Source organism: Haliotis cracherodii, unplaced genomic scaffold (assembly GCF_022045235.1).
Source record: "Haliotis cracherodii isolate W230 unplaced genomic scaffold, xgHalCrac1.p SCAF_20, whole genome shotgun sequence".
Classification (NCBI taxonomy): Eukaryota; Metazoa; Mollusca; class Gastropoda; order Lepetellida; family Haliotidae; genus Haliotis; species Haliotis cracherodii.
In genome coordinates this window covers 2929891-2948313 of record NW_027266276.1, presented here as the reverse complement: position 1 = coordinate 2948313, position 18423 = coordinate 2929891, and the positions used below count along the sequence as shown (strand labels likewise).

Here is an 18423-nt window from a genome sequence, read left to right as displayed (position 1 = left end):
ATGCCACTATAATGAACTCACACTGACAATAACACAGATATGTCACTATAATGAACTCACACTGACAATAACACAGATATGTCACTATAATGAACTCACACTGCCAATAACACAGATATGCCACCATAATGAACTCGCACTGACAATAACACAGATATGCCACTATAATGAACTCACACTGACAATAACACAGATATTTCACTATTTATGAAATTTAGACACTTTTCAGAAGAACCTTCATTCAAAAAAAAAGAGATATATTTAGCAAACAGAAAGGCAAACTAATAGATGCAAGAAATGATCCCAATGTGTTCTGGAAAATTCTTAAAGAGAACAGAGTTTCACAAGGTATTTCTGACACTACTCCAGATGAACCCCAGAAACGTGCATACTTAGCTGTCCAATTACAGAATAAGAAATGTTATCCAGCGTCACAAACTAACCTAACAATAGAACTCCACGACCAGATGGACTCGCTGAGGAATATTTCAAATTAACTGCATGGCATATAATTATCCTGCCGCTTCAATTCATGTTCAATAACATTCTTAACAGTGGACACTTCCCAAACAGCTGGGGTAAAAGTATTATATGTCCTTTGTTTACCTCTGGCAGTAAGATGTTGGTTGGTTGGTTGGTTTGTTGTTTAACGCCGCACTCAGCAATATTCTAGCTATATGACGGCGGTCTGTAAATAATCGAGTCCGGACCACACAATCCAGTGATTAATATCACGAGCATCGATCCACGCAATTGGGATCGATGACATGCATTAACCAAGTCAGCGAGCCTGACCACCCGATCCCGTTAGTCGCCTCTTACGACAAGCATAGTCACCTTTTACGGCAAGCATGGGTTGCTTAAGACCTATTCTACCCCGGATTTTCATGGGTCTCTTGCAGTAAGAATGATACAAACAATTACAGGGGTATATCACTGATTTACACTCTCTGCAATATATTTACTTCCATTTGGAATAAAAGGCTTCAAATTTGGTGTGAAAATAATGACATAATTCGTGAGGCCTCAGAGCAAATTACTCCGCTACAGATCACATGTTCACTAAACAGGCTGTTATCCAGGAGTACTGATGTAAGGAAAAGGGGAGATTTTACTGTCTCTTTAAATTTTTAGATGTTTCGAAGGCATTTGACACACTCATACATTATGTTCTCCTACAGTCATAACATAAAGCTGGGATCTCCGCCAAGTTGTATAAAACTATTGCTTCAATGTATTCTCATTTAACATTCTGTGGTATAACCAAATATGTACTTTAATCTTATTTCAACTGTTCTGTTGGTACCCACCAGGGCTGCATCTTGAGTCCAAACATGTTTTTCATATTTATTAATGAGCTTCATAAAAATGGAATAAGAAGTTGGACAAGGATCGTTAAATCAGTTATTTGCTAACTTGTGTGCACTAATATTTGCTGCTGATATTTCTGCTGTTTCTTTACTCCAAAAGAAGCTTATTGTTTTGGAAAACTTATGTAATGATACAGGAATGGAGGTAGATGTGAATAAAATTAAAATTATTGTCTGATTAAAAGGTGGTCCCCTACGCCAATATTGGAAATAATATTATTATAATGGTAGCCCTGTTAAAATTGTCATTTTATAGGTATCTAGGACTAGTCTTCACACCCAAACTTGTATGGAGCAAAGCTCACACGTCCTTAGCATATCAAGGAAATACAGATATTATATCTTTAATTGGTTTTCAGAAAAAGATTAGTAACATAACATGCTTTGATTTATTCACAATGTTTGAATCAATGATAATGCCTATATTCTACTATGGTTCTGGAATATGGGGAACTTGTCATTGTAAATTAATAGAGGCTGTATATTTTATTGATAATATCTTAAAGTGAAGAGAACAACATTTAATGGCATTGTTCTTGGTGAGTGTGGCAGACTAGTTAAATACTGGTGTAGACTGATACGCTTGCCCAAAAACAGGCTTCCAAATCAGTGTTAATTAATGTTAAGATCTTTGGATGATGTAGGACAAATACTCTTTCAGTATGGTTTTAGTTATGTTTGGCTAAGCCAAGACATTGTGAATGTAAAGTTAAATAACGAATACAAGATTATGTTAAATGTAGAAAGATACCAACACATTTAAGTCCAGATGTAGTAATCATAACATTGCAGTTGAAACTGGTAGGTATACTGGAATTAAATATAAACTATAGTTAGTCTCTTTCAAAATGAGAACTATAATGCCATCTATAACATTGATTTATTTCTGTATTACGTCTATAAAAGTAACAGTGCTAAAAAGAAAAAAAACGAAAAACAAAGAAAGAAATCTTTGAAAATAGGATACATGTTTCTAAATGCGTACACATACATATCAAATCTGCCTGCCCCTCTGTCTGTCAATAATTATCAGAAAATAATAAGTGAGAACGTTTGGCTATAGTTCCGTTTGATACTGAAGGGTGGATTTTGTATCAAGCATTAGTAACAAACGAGACAAATAAGACATGCTATTGTTGTATTAACTTTGTTGTATCTTTCCCGTATGCCACCTTCCACACTGTAATCTTTTGTAAACTAACTATATTAACACAATAAATATCAACCTCAACAAAACTTAGATGAATGTAAATATATTTACAGGGCATTTTCAGCAGAATCGGAAATCTTGAAGCTAGATGTGTACACAACCATTGAGGATATTGGAGAAGCTGAGGATCGGTGACAGTCTGCTCCAGCCTATGAGTTAGTTCATGTTGCTCTAGGGATACATTGCCCACCATTCCCCGAGATAACTGTGTTTATACAGTTCCATGCTTTTCAGTCCCACTGGGTAATGAGGCATGTGAAGCAATTAACCACGTTTCACCGTACCTTCAGGGAGTGTCGGGCTACCTACAACCGTTTTGCCGACCTAGTTCTGCATTACAAGAATCTACATTCGGGAAGGAAGGGGACTCCCACCAACCCAATCCAAGTTTGTAGAAGGGCCAGCACTTCCTATGCAGGGAACCGGTGTTACATGGATCCGGGACGATTGCTGTTCGGGCAGACAAAGAAGATGCTCAGAATGAGAGCCTCTGTCGCCAAGTCCTAGACAGGGCAATCTAAGACAAGTCACCGGCTATAAAGCCGAGGGCCCATGTTTCTGGACAACTCAGTCAGTGTGGAGGAATGACCCCAGGTGGAGTCCCTGGCAATACAACCGAGAACCATGACAGAACACACGCAGGATTTGGCTAATGAGCACCAACAGGCCGGGCTTCAGTATTGGAAGGTGCAAGCGGCAAGAACTCAAACAGCAGCTCTGCCGCACTGTTCCAGCATGGCCATCGACATCCGACATTCGACTCACAAGACAGGCGTTGGACCACTCACAAGACAGGCGTTGAACCATGCACAAGACAGGCGTTGGACCACTCACAAGACAGGCGTTGGACCACGCACAAGACAGGCGTTGGACCACGCACAAGACAGGCGTTGGGCCACGCACAAGACAGGTGTTGAACCATGCACAAGACAGGCGTTGGACCACGCACAAGACAGGTGTTGAACCATGCACAAGACAGGCGTTGGACCACGCACAAGACAGGTGTTGAACCATGCACAAGACAGGTGTTGGACCACGCACAAGACAGGTGTTGGACCACGCACAAGACAGGCGTTGGACCACGCACAAGACAGGTGTTGGACCACGCACAAGACAGGCGTTGAACCACGCACAAGACAGGTGTTGAACCATGCACAAGACAGGTGTTGAACCACGCACAAGACAGGTGTTGAACCATGCACAAGACAGGCGTTGGACCACGCACAAGACAGGCGTTGGACCACGCACAAGACAGGCGTTGAACCATGCACAAGACAGGTGTTGAACCATGCACAAGACAGGCGTTGGACCACGCACAAGACAGGCGTTGGACCATGCACAAGACAGGTGTTGGACCACGCACAAGACAGGTGTTGAACCATGCACAAGACAGGCGTTGGACCACGCACAAGACAGGCGTTGGACCACGCACAAGACAGGTGTTGGACCACGTACAAGACAGGCGTTGGACCATGCACAAGACAGGCGTGGGACCTCTTCATGATGACAGGGAGAGAGGCAATGGGGTCGCTACACCTCGCAGAGGACCGGAGGTACCTGGAGCAGTTAAACCTGAGGATTAGCAGCATGCAGCTGAAGGAGTAAAATGTGTCCACTGAACTGTGATTTTGGTGTGTGTTCAGTTATATGGCTTAACGTATATATATCCTTGATGTTTTGTCATTGCAGATTCTAAGACTCTAAACCTGCATACATTTAATCAACGCTATCATTCATGTTTATATTATATTAGATATTAAATATGTTACTAGTATCATGGTTTGAGCATGTATAGTGCTATTATACTGAGAGGTTCTGCTGTTATTTTAATTAATGTTACTTGAGGACGAGATATTTTTAAAACTGGGATTATTGTAATGTACAGGTCTGTTGTATATTTCGGTCAGTTGACAGTGAGATTCATCACATTGTACATGTTGTATGCAGTACAGCATACAACCATGAACGTATACGTCATTGCTATATGAATTAACGTATATCACCACTCATCTTACTAACTGTTTGTTTAATGTGAAAAACAAAATGGAAATACGTTCCATATCACTTGTTTCGATTTGGCAACGTGATAGTTCGTGTGACGTCCCCTATATTCGTGGGTCTGTTCCACGCACTGCTTATTGTAACATAATGGCTTAAATCCACCTTGTATGGCTACATATATTGCATTTAGGATATCTAAATGCATTGTATATTCTTATATCTTCGTGTAACAAAACTTTTGTCACTGGTGTGGTGTAATTCTCATCTTTCCACCGACCGTATCCTAGAGCCGAAAGACTACTTCCGGTATGACGTCACTGTTGACAGTTATCCGTTGGAGATCAGCTGAGTTGGAAGGATTGCCGGTTCAAGACCGAGCCATGTGAGTTTCCATCTTACAGATTGTATTATTATCTGATAGCCACTAGCTAGTGGGCGGAGTCATTCCCTTTGGAAATCAGAGACTATTAATTATTATTATTCTGTATTATTAATGAACTTGATGTAATCTCAGGTAAATTCTTCGTGTGAATCTTCGTGAATTTTAATAATATTTTAATAATTAAAACTCTGTGGTAAACCCCCTCCCCCCCCCCCCCCCCCCGTCCCCCAACCCAGGGACAAGATGCGTCTCACTCGGCCCAGGTCCCCTACATGCATCGAAAGGTAGGTTGTTCTCTGAAGTTTCCGGCTAAGGGTAGTTTTGGTTCTCATATGTAGATGTGTGCGTTATAATGATACACCCACAGCAATTTCCTATGACCATTCATTGCAGTAAAGAAATAACAACTACCAATTGTATCATTGATACTTTACCCACCTATAATATAATCGCCAGCAAAGGTAATTCATGTGCAGTGGTATATTTGTGTGCAGAGGCCGGTGTACCTTATCGTCACAACTACTTGATTTAGTTCGAGCTGTGCTTCAAATGCAACCATCCTAAAGCCATTAGCTTATTTACGTCAATTGGAAATTAACAAAGATAGAAAGTCACCACAATTTGCTGTACTGTTTCGAGTTGTGAAGGGGATTACATTTGATATCATCATATGTTTCTTTTGAAAATGGTACTGCAATCGTATTCCTTGGCGTACTGTTATGTGTTTTCCGTCAGATGTCGATCAGTATAAGTTTAATATAGACTTCCACTACAAAGACTACTTACACTTCCTCTGATCATTCCTGGTACATTGTTAGTGCCGCAGAACTGGAAGTATTAATTGCATATTGAACCTTTTGTATTTCTGTTCTTATTTAATTAATTTAATTTGCTGGTATATGGATAACAACTTCTTTGTTTGTAACGACGTTGCAGGGCCTCTTCGTAAATTGAGTACTGCATAACTCTACGCTGTATGAAGGAGGATGGTTTGTTGAAAAAGACATGCCATACATGTACATTCGGCGAAACACTTTGTCAGTGAACATTGATTCTCACTTACAGACTTACATGTACTTATTAATTATATAACCGCACATTTAACAAAATAAAATTCACTCAATAGACAATTTTCTAAATGCCTTTCAGTAAACAACGCACTAAAGGCAATGTTTTTTCCATTACTATGTCAATTAAGACATTATTGTGATGGAAATAATTATATGATATTGAGCATGTGAGTAAATTATGCTTCACGTTGAAGTCAGCAAGGTTACAATCATATCAAGATAAAAACAAATTAAGCATTGATTTGATGCAACCATGAGTTTAAATGCAGGTTAGCTAATGAATTTCTTCCAACAACTTCTTCAATGGCCAAATTTGATTGACAATAGTGCTGGTATGAAAAATGATATGTCTACTCACGAACATTCTGTATCACGGTCAGGCAAAACTTACAGACAAAATCATACAAAATCTCTGCGATTCGGGCTAAATGTATATCATAAGCAAATGTTTAAGAATCAATAGCAAATGATGATGTTACAAGATGTTCACCAAATGATTAGCGCCACCTTTCTTACAGATGGCATCCATCAAAAACACATTCAAAAGTAAGTCAATTGTTCATCTGATATATGATACAAGTCAAAATATGGATTTGCTCAGATGACATTATTCAAATTTGAAAATGTCCTTCACATGTATGCCCTAAGCCTTTTCGCTGAAGCCTTGAATGTTTGATCAAAAGTCGCATGACGCTCCGTGAAATATTTCTACCTCAAAAGTTTTGAAACTGCACCCAATAAAATAAAGGGAAAGTAGACCATTGAATAGTTGAAGTCATGCCCCTGTCACACAGTCTTATTTGACGCTCTAGATCTTTATACATAGATCTATATTTGAAATAGATGAGTCGTCCTCACTAGTCCCTTTTATCTTTAGTTCAGATGGGTAAGCCAGAGGAAGCGAATTGGATAATTGAACAATATCAGATCATCAATATAACTGAGGCCTGAGTCAAATTTCGTGTCCAAATTCCTTTTTTTCATTTTGCATATCACAGCAAAAAATCAGATTCGTATGAATAACGATACAGATGAGCATAAAAGAGGAGCACAATTGGAGTACATATGGATTTCTACTTCTTGGCTAAATATCTTATTCCCAAATGTCACATACATTTTATCAATGAAGGAGACCAACATTTCTCTTAAAATCTGAGATGACATTTGCTTTAATTTTATACAATTTTTCACAACCTGGATCAAGCAGCAACGTATTTTCTTACGTGTGTCGCTTGAGATAGTAGAGTACAAAATTGAATGCATTGTGCATAATTGAACTGAGTTCTTTTCTGAGATTTAATCCTTGGAGTTTTTGAACTTCCACCTGTTGCTGGATCTTTGTACGGAGAATTGGAATCCAGTACCAAAGAGGTGACATCTCAATAGTTACCGTTGCTCTTAGATGCAAGGTGAACATGGGGCACCCGTTATTTAGCGTTGGTCTCACATGTAAAGTGAACATAGGGCACCCTATATTTAGCGTCGGTCTCAGATGTAAAGTGAACATGGGGCACCCTATATTTAGCGTCGGTCTCAGATGCAAGGTGAACATGGGGCACCTTATATTTAGCGTTGGTCTCAGATGTAAAGTGAACATGGGACACCCTATATTTAGCGTTTGTCTCAGATGTAAAGTGAACATGGGGCACCCTATATTTAGCGATGGTCTCAGATGTAAAGTGAACATGGGGCACCCTATATTTACGTCGGTCTCAGATGTAAAGTGAACATGGGACACCCTATATTTAGCGTTGGTCTCAGATGTAAAGTGAACATGGGGCACCCTATATTTAGCGTTGGTCTCAGATGTAAAGTGAACATGGGGCACGCTATTTTTAGCGTTGGTCTCAGATGTAAAGTGAACATGGGGCACCCTATATTTAGCGTTGGTCTCAGATGTAAAGTGAACATTGGGCACCCTATATTTAGCGTTGGTCTCAGATGTATAGTGAACATGGGGCACTCTATAATTAGCGTTGGTTTCAGATGTAAAGTGAACATGGAGTACCCTCTAGTTGGTGTTCGTGTAAGGTGTGAGATTATGACTAAGAACGTCACTTCAATAATGAAAGTAGATTGTTGGTCTACCCAGTCCAAAGAGAACACAAGAACAAATGTGAAAAAAGACCAGCCGTAACATCTTTTCCAGATCGAGTCTTCAAACATCGTTGCCCGAAACTGCATTTCACGGATGCACAGGAATCAGTTGGGACCCCCAAACAGGAGACATACATACCATAGGAAAATATCTCCTACCTGAGTTCTAACATTGAACCAGGTGAGCTTATTTAATTTTATATGAATTGTATGAGAATATGATGACACGTATCAACCAAAACACCCAGCCTGACCACCCAATGTCGTTAGTCGCCTCATGGGTTGCTGAAGATCAGTTTTACCCGGATTTGCATGGGTACTGCACATTAGACCACGGTGCTGTCCGCATCTTAGACCACTGAGCTAAACCGTATCTCAAACCACCTGGTCATCTGTGGGCACATTAATAAAGAAAGAACGTTTAAGCAGTCAATTGTTAATGTAGCCGGTTACAATTACTTTAAAATGTTCAGATGATCTTAGATTTATGTTCAGGCGGTGTATATAAACTCCATAGCAAAACGTAGTACACTTTGGAGAACTGGATTTGACGCCAAAGTTACAAACGTTATCAAAACGTTACATGGCTGGAAACAGTCGCTGAAACACTGCAAACTTGAGGTCCAAGACATTACAAGTGATACAAGTTTCAAATCATTATTGCTATTTGTTTTATTTTTTGCCACCATAAAATATGGGCGAGCATGTATACTTTCTTTTGCCCGACAATATATAATTCTCCACAGAAAAAATATTTCATCGCAATATCTGCGTTGTATGTTAAAAACTATTAAAACGGTAAAGCTATTTGACCATGATGGAAGTTGAAAACCAGTTCAGCGTAAATTCATGTTTTTCTTTTCACCTTCTCAAATTTGACAGTAAAGGTTAGGTTTGTTAAAGTTAGCACAATCAGTGGATCAACGGTTTCCGGACAAGTGCATACACTATGTATGGAACTGTGTGCCGTGGTGTGTATTTATCATTGTCTATCTAAAGTGTCAGTGTCGTGATTCAGCCCAGAAAATCTGTTCTTCTGTGGAAGAAAAACAATGGTAAGAGAAAACCAATTCCTTTCCTGTTTCAATGTATGTGTTGATGGAGATGTGACTATTTGAAACGTTTTCGCTATTTTCTATCTAAATATTGAAATAAGCGATGTTGTCAAGAAAAATGTTATCTGAATCCGCGCCTAGTCGACTATAGCAGACAGACCCGATGATTTGGATAAACTGCACACGGATTGACGTTTCATGTCTATTAATTGTTGATTAGAACAACACCGTACAGCATCAGTCTAGTCCAAAATAGTTGTTTCCAAAGATAGTTTCGGAAGAAAAGATTTTGGACTATGATAAAAGTGATGGAAACATTTCCATAATCATAAGAAATCTCTACCAAATGTGTTCATTGTACGATCCCGTCTCTACCATGAGCATCATAACCATCAAGAAGACATAATAAGGAAACCAGCCAATCTTCCTCAGTGTCATGTGACCCATTTAACACTGGCCGATTCGGTTGATTTTTTTTGGTTCGGAATTTGGTCAGAATCAATTACACTCAGTTTGGCTCCAAATGAGCTTGGAGGATGGTCGTGGAAGATGGGGAGCCAATGCAGATGGTGTCGATGCCTGCTTGATGCTGAAGCAATCTGCTGATTTGATGTGATGTCTTGTAGGGTGGGGTGATTTTGATAGGGGCGGATTCTTGTCTGATTGGTTTTGGTTTGGGCTGGATTTGATTTGATGTGGTCCTCTTGACCAGCTCGGTAGGATAATGGTTGGGGTCAGTGTCTACATGCTGGAGATGATTAAGTTCATGGTCAAGGTCAAGGTTGCTGGAGCAGATGTTCTTGGCTGGCTTGGTCAGTGTAGAGATTATGCCAGACTTTCATTTCTATAGACTTTACCTGGTTGTAGTCACTTCCGCTTGCAACATGCAATATACCAGAAGCTGTTATCCATAAAGTTGTATGTTTTTATCATTTACTCGCCAATGTCTCGAATGCCAATCAAATAGTCACAAAGAGTTTTGGAAACCAAATGGGTCACTGTTCACAGTTCACGGCTACACTTATTGCACTGGGCAGCCACGCGAAACAAGAAAGTTATACACTCCGTGTTGTCCTTCACGCTTTGCTATCATGGCTGCAGTGTCCCCATCATTGTCCCTGGCGTTAATGTCTGTCATGTTCTGTGAGAGGATATGCTTCACCATCTTCACACGTCCACCAAAAGTGGCCAGATGAAGGATGTTGTCACCATTGTCATCCGTTAAGGGAATTTGACCACCTTTACTCACAAGTAGATCAAACACTTTTCTATATCCATGATATGCTGATCTCATTAATGGTGTCCTTCCGTACTTTCCTCTACTGTTAATGTTCACCATGTCCTGTGATAGAATATACTTTACTATCTCTGCATGTCCTCTAAATGAGGCATAATGAAGTATGTTGTCGCCGTCATCATCCACTTGCGACACATTAGCTCCCATACACACAAGAAACTGAAGCACGTCCACGTGCCCATGATAAACAGCCTTCATCGGGGTAGTTCCTCCTATCTTTGATGTACTGTTAATATCAATAATGTGTTGTGAGAGTAGATACTTCATCATACCCACATGTCCGCCAATACAGGCCCAGTGCAGGATGTTGTTACCATCATCATCCACTTGTGACACATTTGCTCCCATACACACGAGAACATCAAATACGTCTCTGTACCCATGATATGCAGCGTTCATCAGAGATGTTTTTCCAAAAGCATTTCTACTGTTAATATCAACACTGTGTTGTGTAAGTACAGACTTCATCATACCCACATGTCCGCCATTACAGGCCCAGTGCAGGATGTTGAAGCCATCATCATCTACTTGTGACACATTAGCTCCTTTTCTAATAAGAAAGTCAAATACTCTTCTATGCCCCTTCTGTGCCGCCACCATGAGAGGTGTCCTCCCGTGCTTTTTGTCTCTACCGTTGACCAAATCCCAGGACAAGATGCGTCTCACTCGGCCAAGGTCCCCCTTCCTACAGGCTTCGTGAAGTGGGTTGTTCTCTAAAGCTTCCATCTTGTTAACTTTATGATGTAGAGATCTCTCAGGGTAGTTCTGCTTCTCATCTGTAGAAGAGAAACATGTAGAATAAATAATATATATCATAATTATAAATTGCAGTTATCAGTGATCCGTTACCCACCTATAATATAACCACTTGTACATAATCTGCCTGCAAAGGAAATTTGTGTGCAGTGGTAAATATCTTCCTTAGAATCGAATCGAATCAAGAAACCAAAAGAACACAGACACACGTCAATGTGCATTGATGCTTTGGTTAACCGACCAGGGTCAGTCAATGTTTCTGACTAGCAGCACAACTCGTTGCATTAATCGGGGCTCTGGTGTCAAATGCAACTACCCTAAATGCATTAGCTCATTAACGTCACTTCGAAGTAAGCAAACAGAGGAAACCATCCAAAGTGTCAAAATGTGTTGTAATGTTTCGAAATGTTAAGCTGATGACAGAGGATTATATTTTATGTTTCTTAATTGGTACTACAATTGTATGCCTCCTCGTACCAAAGGGAGTGTGAGTGAGTGATTTAATATTTAACGTCACATCGGCAATATTTCAGCCATATCGCGACGAGAAGTAATACATTAATAACACATATATGTAGACTTTATAAAACCTGTCATCAAAGGACAGTACAATAACTAGAATATCACAGTCTATTTAAAACTAGTTGAGGAACATTTAAAAGTAGAAAGAATTAACAACACAATATAAAAATTGGCTAGAGATCGTCAGTAACTAAAGGGAGATCACCATACCAGGGACCATGGGGACTTACAGTGCCTTTGCTTCCTGCATGGACCCTGGCACAATAGTGAGTGAGTGAGTGAGTGAGTTGGGTTTCACCCCGCTTTTGACAGTATTCCAGTTATATCACATTATATCACAGCCTAATGTAGGAGGAAAGCCCGAAGTGGTGCAGTTTTCAGACGTTTACCTCTTCAGTGAAACCCACGAGCACTGATATGGTGCTGACAAACCTAGAAACATAATCGGGTGAACCGAGATTCGAACTCACAATCACAGGTTTCTGGCGTGCCCAAGGGACGCACCTCGCTGTGCTTAAATCAATCAATCAATCAATCAATCAATCAATCAATCAATCAATCAATCAATCAATCAATCAATCTTCATGCAAGCACTAAAGCGGACACAGGCCTATAACAATTATGACAGAGGTGTTGCACACAATTTTAACTATTCTTTATGAATTTAGTTCTTTCTAGCAGTGCGTGGTTTATATACAGAGGCAACTTCTGCATAATTGATAGATTTAGACTGTTTAACAAGTGCCGGATTTCACACTATCTGGATCACAGCGAATCGCGGCGCCTTAGACGACTGGGCCACCCGTGCCCCCTCCTCGTACCATAATGTGATTTGTCGGAAGTAGTTTGTTGGTTATTTAACGCTGATCTAAGAACTATTCCAGTTATATGACAAGTTATAGTGGTCTGTAATTATAAATAATCTGTCATAGCTTCGAATGGACGCTTCATTTCGTTGACCGTACATATACATGATCTGTCTGGCCTCAAAGCCTGCATCATTTATAGACTGAATCTATGTCCTAAGTTTTCCCTAATGATTATTAAAGTTACTTTTAGACATTGAGAATTTCCCGTAAAGTAGTTCTGTATGTCTCCGCTCGATTGACAACGTAATCACGTGACATACATGTACTGACGTTCATCGGGAAATGAACAGGCAGGTGACGATGGTTTCAGATGTAAGGTGAAATGTAACACCATTCAGGTGACGATGGTTTCAGGTGTAAGGTGAACATGTAACACCCTGCAGGTGACGATGGTTTCAGATGTAAGGTGAACATGTAACACCCTGCAGGTGACGATGGTTTCAGATGTAAGGTGAACATGTAACACCCTGCAGGTGACGATGGTTTCAGGTGTAAGGTGAACATGTAAACACACTGCAGGTGACGATGGTTTCAGGTGTAAGGTGAAATGTAACACATTGCAGGTGACGATGGTTTCAGGTGTAAGGTGAACATGTAACACATTGCAGGTGACGATGGTTTCAGGTGTAAGGTGAACATGTAACACATTGCAAGTGACGATGGTTTCAGGTGTAAGGTGAACATGTAACACCCTGCAGGTGACGATGGTTTCAGATGTAAGGTGAACATGTAACACCCTGCAGGTGACGATGGTTTCAGGTGTAAGGTGAAATGTAACACATTGCAGGTGACGATGGTTTCAGGTGTAAGGTGAACATGTAACACATTGCAGGTGACGATGACCAAGAACGTCACTTCAATGACGCACGAGTCCAGGGAGTACATAAGAGAAAATGTGAAAAAGACCGGCCGTTACCTTGTACACAGACAGCTTTTCCAGATCGAGTCTTCAAACATCGTTGCCCAAGATTGCAAGTCATGGATGCACAGGAACCATTGGGGACCTTCAAAGCGAAGAATAGGAAGTCTTTCAACACCTTTATTTCAAGTTGCATTCAATATGAATTTCGATAGCTGTACAATTGTAGGTTTATGATCAGATGAACAAAGGATTTCAGTGACGGATTGACAAAGCATTTAGGATCAATGTATCGATATCTTAAATCATTAAAAGCAGGGCATACAATTGAAAAATGATATTCATTTCCCACTTGACTAATATTTGATCGAAGACAATATCTACACAAGCGGCATTCTGGATCGATGCCTTTGCGTCTGCCCATTTCGAACATCAACTGATGACATCTAAATCTTGACAGCGCTTGTTTCAAAAGTGTAGAGCCGACTTGTGTAAGATATATACTGAACAACAATAGTTCCTGTGACACCAATATTTAAGTGTATTTTTCAAACAAGTAAAGTTTGGTTTTCAATATTGTAGTTCATGTATGGAATCAAGTCACAAAAACGCAACTGCAACAGAAAAGCATGCATTCCATGCCAAAGTTGACTTTTATGCAAGCCCCATGCATTTCACTATCCGAGAATAGGTATAAAAACATGTGCGTTAACGGGATTCCATATGCATTGTTTAGCATCGTGCTGACAACAACCACTCAGAGAAAAACAACAAAATTACGCAATTATTCAAAATGACGAAATGACACCCCTGTCCGAAAATGAGCGTCTGCGAGGTATGCTTGAAGCAGGATCGAGTGAACGTGATGTTGCAAGACAATTTAACGTCCACAGAAACACCTTTTGGTGTTTATGGCAACGTTGGCAACAGACGAATGCAGTCAGAGACCATCCTCGGAGTTGGCATGCCACGTGTAACCAATAATCGACAAGACAACTGGATTCGAACAACACACCTACGAAATCGATTCCAGCCAGCAAAAGTGACTGCAAGAAGCATCCCTGGCCTTCGACGAATATCTTCAAAAACCGTACGTAGTCGCCTCAGATGTGCCGGCATTGTTGCCAGAAGACCAGCCAGACGTCCCATTTTGACAGGAAACCACCGTCAAGCACGTCTACAGTGGTGCAGACAGCATCTACGAACCTGTTGTTCTACCGTTTTTGTGGCGTCATGGCCCAGGCATTACCTTTCAACATGACAACGCCTTGCCTCATATTGCTCGACTTGTTCAGGATTCTCTTCAACAAAACAACGTGAATGTCATCCCCTTGCCAACCTCGCTCCCCTGATCTCTCACCAATCGAGCACATGTGGGATGAGATGGATCGGACCCTTCGACGTCAACCACAGACACTCCAGGAACTTCGAAACATGCTCCAGCACATATGGACAGATATCCCACAGGACTTTGTGCGAGGCCTGGTCCATTCCATGAGACGTAGATGTGTTGCTTGCATCGCAACCATAGGTGGACACACATGCTATTGATTTGTAACTTGACATTTTGGCATGTTCATGTTTTTTTTATGAAATCATGCATTCTGAAGTCAGTATGGCAAATTAAACCATATGAACACTTACAGGAGTCATTTATCTGTTGCAAACCTATTTTGTTTCAGATTTGGTGAAAAAACACCTTTGCATTAGATCTTATTCCATGTCACAGGAACTTTTGTTGTTCAGTATACTTCGGCTGTAAATCTGATTTGTAGGTTGAATATGCCATTTGCTTTGGATTGGATGATATTGATGAATCCCATCGTTGGTTGTTGTAATGGGATACACGTTGTTTAAACTGCGACCTTAAAAAATAAACATTTCCAACATCTTGCATCAGCCAGGCATAGCCAAAGCCAAACTGGAATAAGAAATGTTTTATTTAAGTTGCCCAGAAAGTTCTGTTTATGAAATCCAGGCCACACAGCATTAGGTACGTTTGCCTCGGATGTCGGCCATTATTCATAGTGACTAGTTTAGCCCAATATTTTACACATTGTGTTAAACATGACAGAAAAAAATAAAGGTCGACCACTTTCTCCAAGAACAGAATCATTACAAGGCAGAGGCAGATACAGAATTCTTTTTATATACTTAGTATGATCTCTCAATTTGACCCACGACTTCGTATCCCCAAAGTTCGGAGCCGTATGTTAGGATGCGCAGAACCACGCCATCGAAAATCTTAGCGAAGAATAAGTATTACAGGAGGATCACGTGAGCTTATATCAGTTGGGTAGATCTTTTCCTTTGTCGATACAATTCGGAACTTCTGCTCGGATTGGTAACATCAACTTTCCAAAAGTTAACTTTTCCTTTGAGTCGAACAATATTTAGCAGCTCCAACTATTAGCCCTTCTGTTATCTTCCTTTAATGTACCATCAGTTTCAAAGTGTGTCATACGACGAAGTTGTTCAAATGGTTCGCGGTTGAGCTGTGAGGGATATTTCCAAATTTGACGTGACAGTGACCAAATTAATGTCCCAATTATGACTTTATGATCCCCGATATTTCTTAGGTGAACAATTGACTTGCCTTTGCACCTTATCGCTGACACCTGGTGTCATCACTATTTGGTAGTTATTGATTAATGCATACTTATGATATAATAAGTGCTCCGCTCTAATAAGCGCCCACGGCGATATTTGCTAATATATTGGCTAGTGAAGAATCCCAATTATCACCCCTTCCGATTGATCAATATACACAAGACTTATTTATTCGTATATAATACGTGTGTTATATGCATCCTTAAATATGGAAAATTAAATTCTGGAAAAATATATCTGTCGTAAATAAACATTTCAGGCTGTCACCATAAACCACGAAATTTACGATCTTTCAACTTTGTTGTTTTTCACCAAAATAATATTCTAATAAGAGCACTCATTTCTAATTTTGAAAGCGCCCTGGGCGCATATTATGTCGAATACGGTAGTCAAAATCGAACAATAGATTTCTCATGGTTATGGAAAGAGTTTTTACTCACAAGTGAAAAAGTTTTTGAAAAACTCATATCTCCTTCCTTCTTCTCGGTCTTCTTTGGGTCATCTCTTGATAAACGACAGGTTAAAGTTTCAATATCATATTCAAAACTCCCACATAGGCCATGTTCAGTACATTTTAACTGGCACAGCTTGATGCCAACGTTCCTGATAGTGACAATCGTCTTAGGTCCACATTGCTTTATGCTTGATGTTGAAAATACGAACATCAGAATAACTGTTAATTCCAGGAGAAGTTTCAGATAGTCCATTAAATATCTGGGTATCATCTTTCATACGTCACAGAGGATCACCTTCTACAAAGGACGTTATGGAACGGCTACCACGAGGTTGAAGGTTCACGTTCAGGTAGACAGTGAACACAAGACTCTTGAAACTAATGTTCCTGCTATTAACATTCAAGGAACATCCCGTGACGATGCCAAGAGATTAGAACACGGGCATAAATCATTCTAGTATTTGTGACACTGTTTTTCTCTTTTTATAAAGATCTTGGTTCCTTTGATATTTTTATGTCAACGTGCTACAAGACTTGATTTGTACCTTCTCTCCAAATGAACCTCCCATCGGCAACTTAGACCACTCAGTTTCCACGCTTCTTACATCACATAGTTTCCCGCACCTTAGCTCACAATCTACATTTGCTTGTTTGTAGAGTAACGCCGCAATGAGCGATATTCCGGCCATATGACGGCGGTCTGAACCAGACAATCCAGGGGCTGAGATCATCCGCATCGTTCTACATACGTATTTAGGACACGATGACACGTATCAGTCAAATTACCGGGCCTGACAACCCGATGTCGCTAGTTGCCTCATGGGTTGCTGAAGATCAATCTTTCCCGGATTTGCATTTGCACGTTAGGCCACTGAGCTACCCACACCTTTGACCAAGGAGCTAAACGAACGTTAGACCACTGAGCTACCAACACCTTAGACCATAGCGATACCCGTACGTTAGACCACGGATCTACCCACACCTTAGACCATAGCGCTACCCGTACGGTAGACCACGGTGCTACCCACAGTTTAGACCAAGGAGCTAAACGAACGTTAGACCACTGAGTTACCCATACCTTAGACCATAGAGGTACCCGTACGTTAGACAACGGTGCTACCCACACTTTAGACCAAAGAGTTACTCGTACGTTAGACCACGGAGCCACCCACACCTTAGACCATAGAGCTACCCGTACATGAGACCATGGTGCTACCCACACTTTAGACCACGGAGCAAAACGAACGTTAGACCACGGTGCTACACATACCTTAGTCCATGGAGCTAAACGAACGTTAGACCACTGACATACCCACATCTGAGATCACTAAGCTTAACCGTACCTCAAACCACCCGGTCAACCGTGGTCACATTAAGGAAAAAACGACAAACACACAATTACTAATGTAGCCGGAGCTACCCACAATTGCTTCAAAATGTATATATGAGATCTAATATTCATTTTCAGGCGGTGTACATAAACTGCCAAGCAAAAGGTAGCATATTGTTGAAAACTGGATTTGACCCCAAAATACAAACGTTATCAATACTTAAATTGGCTGAAAACAGTCGCTGAAAACTGCAAACTTGAAGTCCAAAACATGACTGTGATATAAGTTCCAAATACACAACCGTGGAATAACAATTTCCTATTTGGCCTGTAGGTATACTTTCGTTTGCCGGACAATGTACATGTAAGTGTCTCAACAGAAAAGCAGTTCATCACAATATATGCGTTGTATGTAATAATTAAAACGGTAAAGTTTTAAGACTTTGATGGAAGTTGAAAGCCTGTTCAACCTCAATTCATGTTTTCAATTTGTACCTTCTCAAGTTTGACAGTTAAGGTTATTTTTGATAGATGTAGCACA

The 18423-nt window shown here is 40.3% G+C and overlaps 1 protein-coding gene across 1 annotated transcript; it reads right to left on the bottom strand.

The window, feature by feature from the left end:
- Positions 1-10206: 10206 nt before the first annotated feature.
- On the bottom strand, positions 10207-11208 carry LOC139470435 (ankyrin repeat domain-containing protein 50-like). The gene has a single exon (XM_071252844.1). It carries the CDS (start codon positions 11206-11208, stop codon positions 10207-10209), a length of 1002 nt encoding a protein of 333 aa, XP_071108945.1.
- Positions 11209-18423: the final 7215 nt, after the last annotated feature.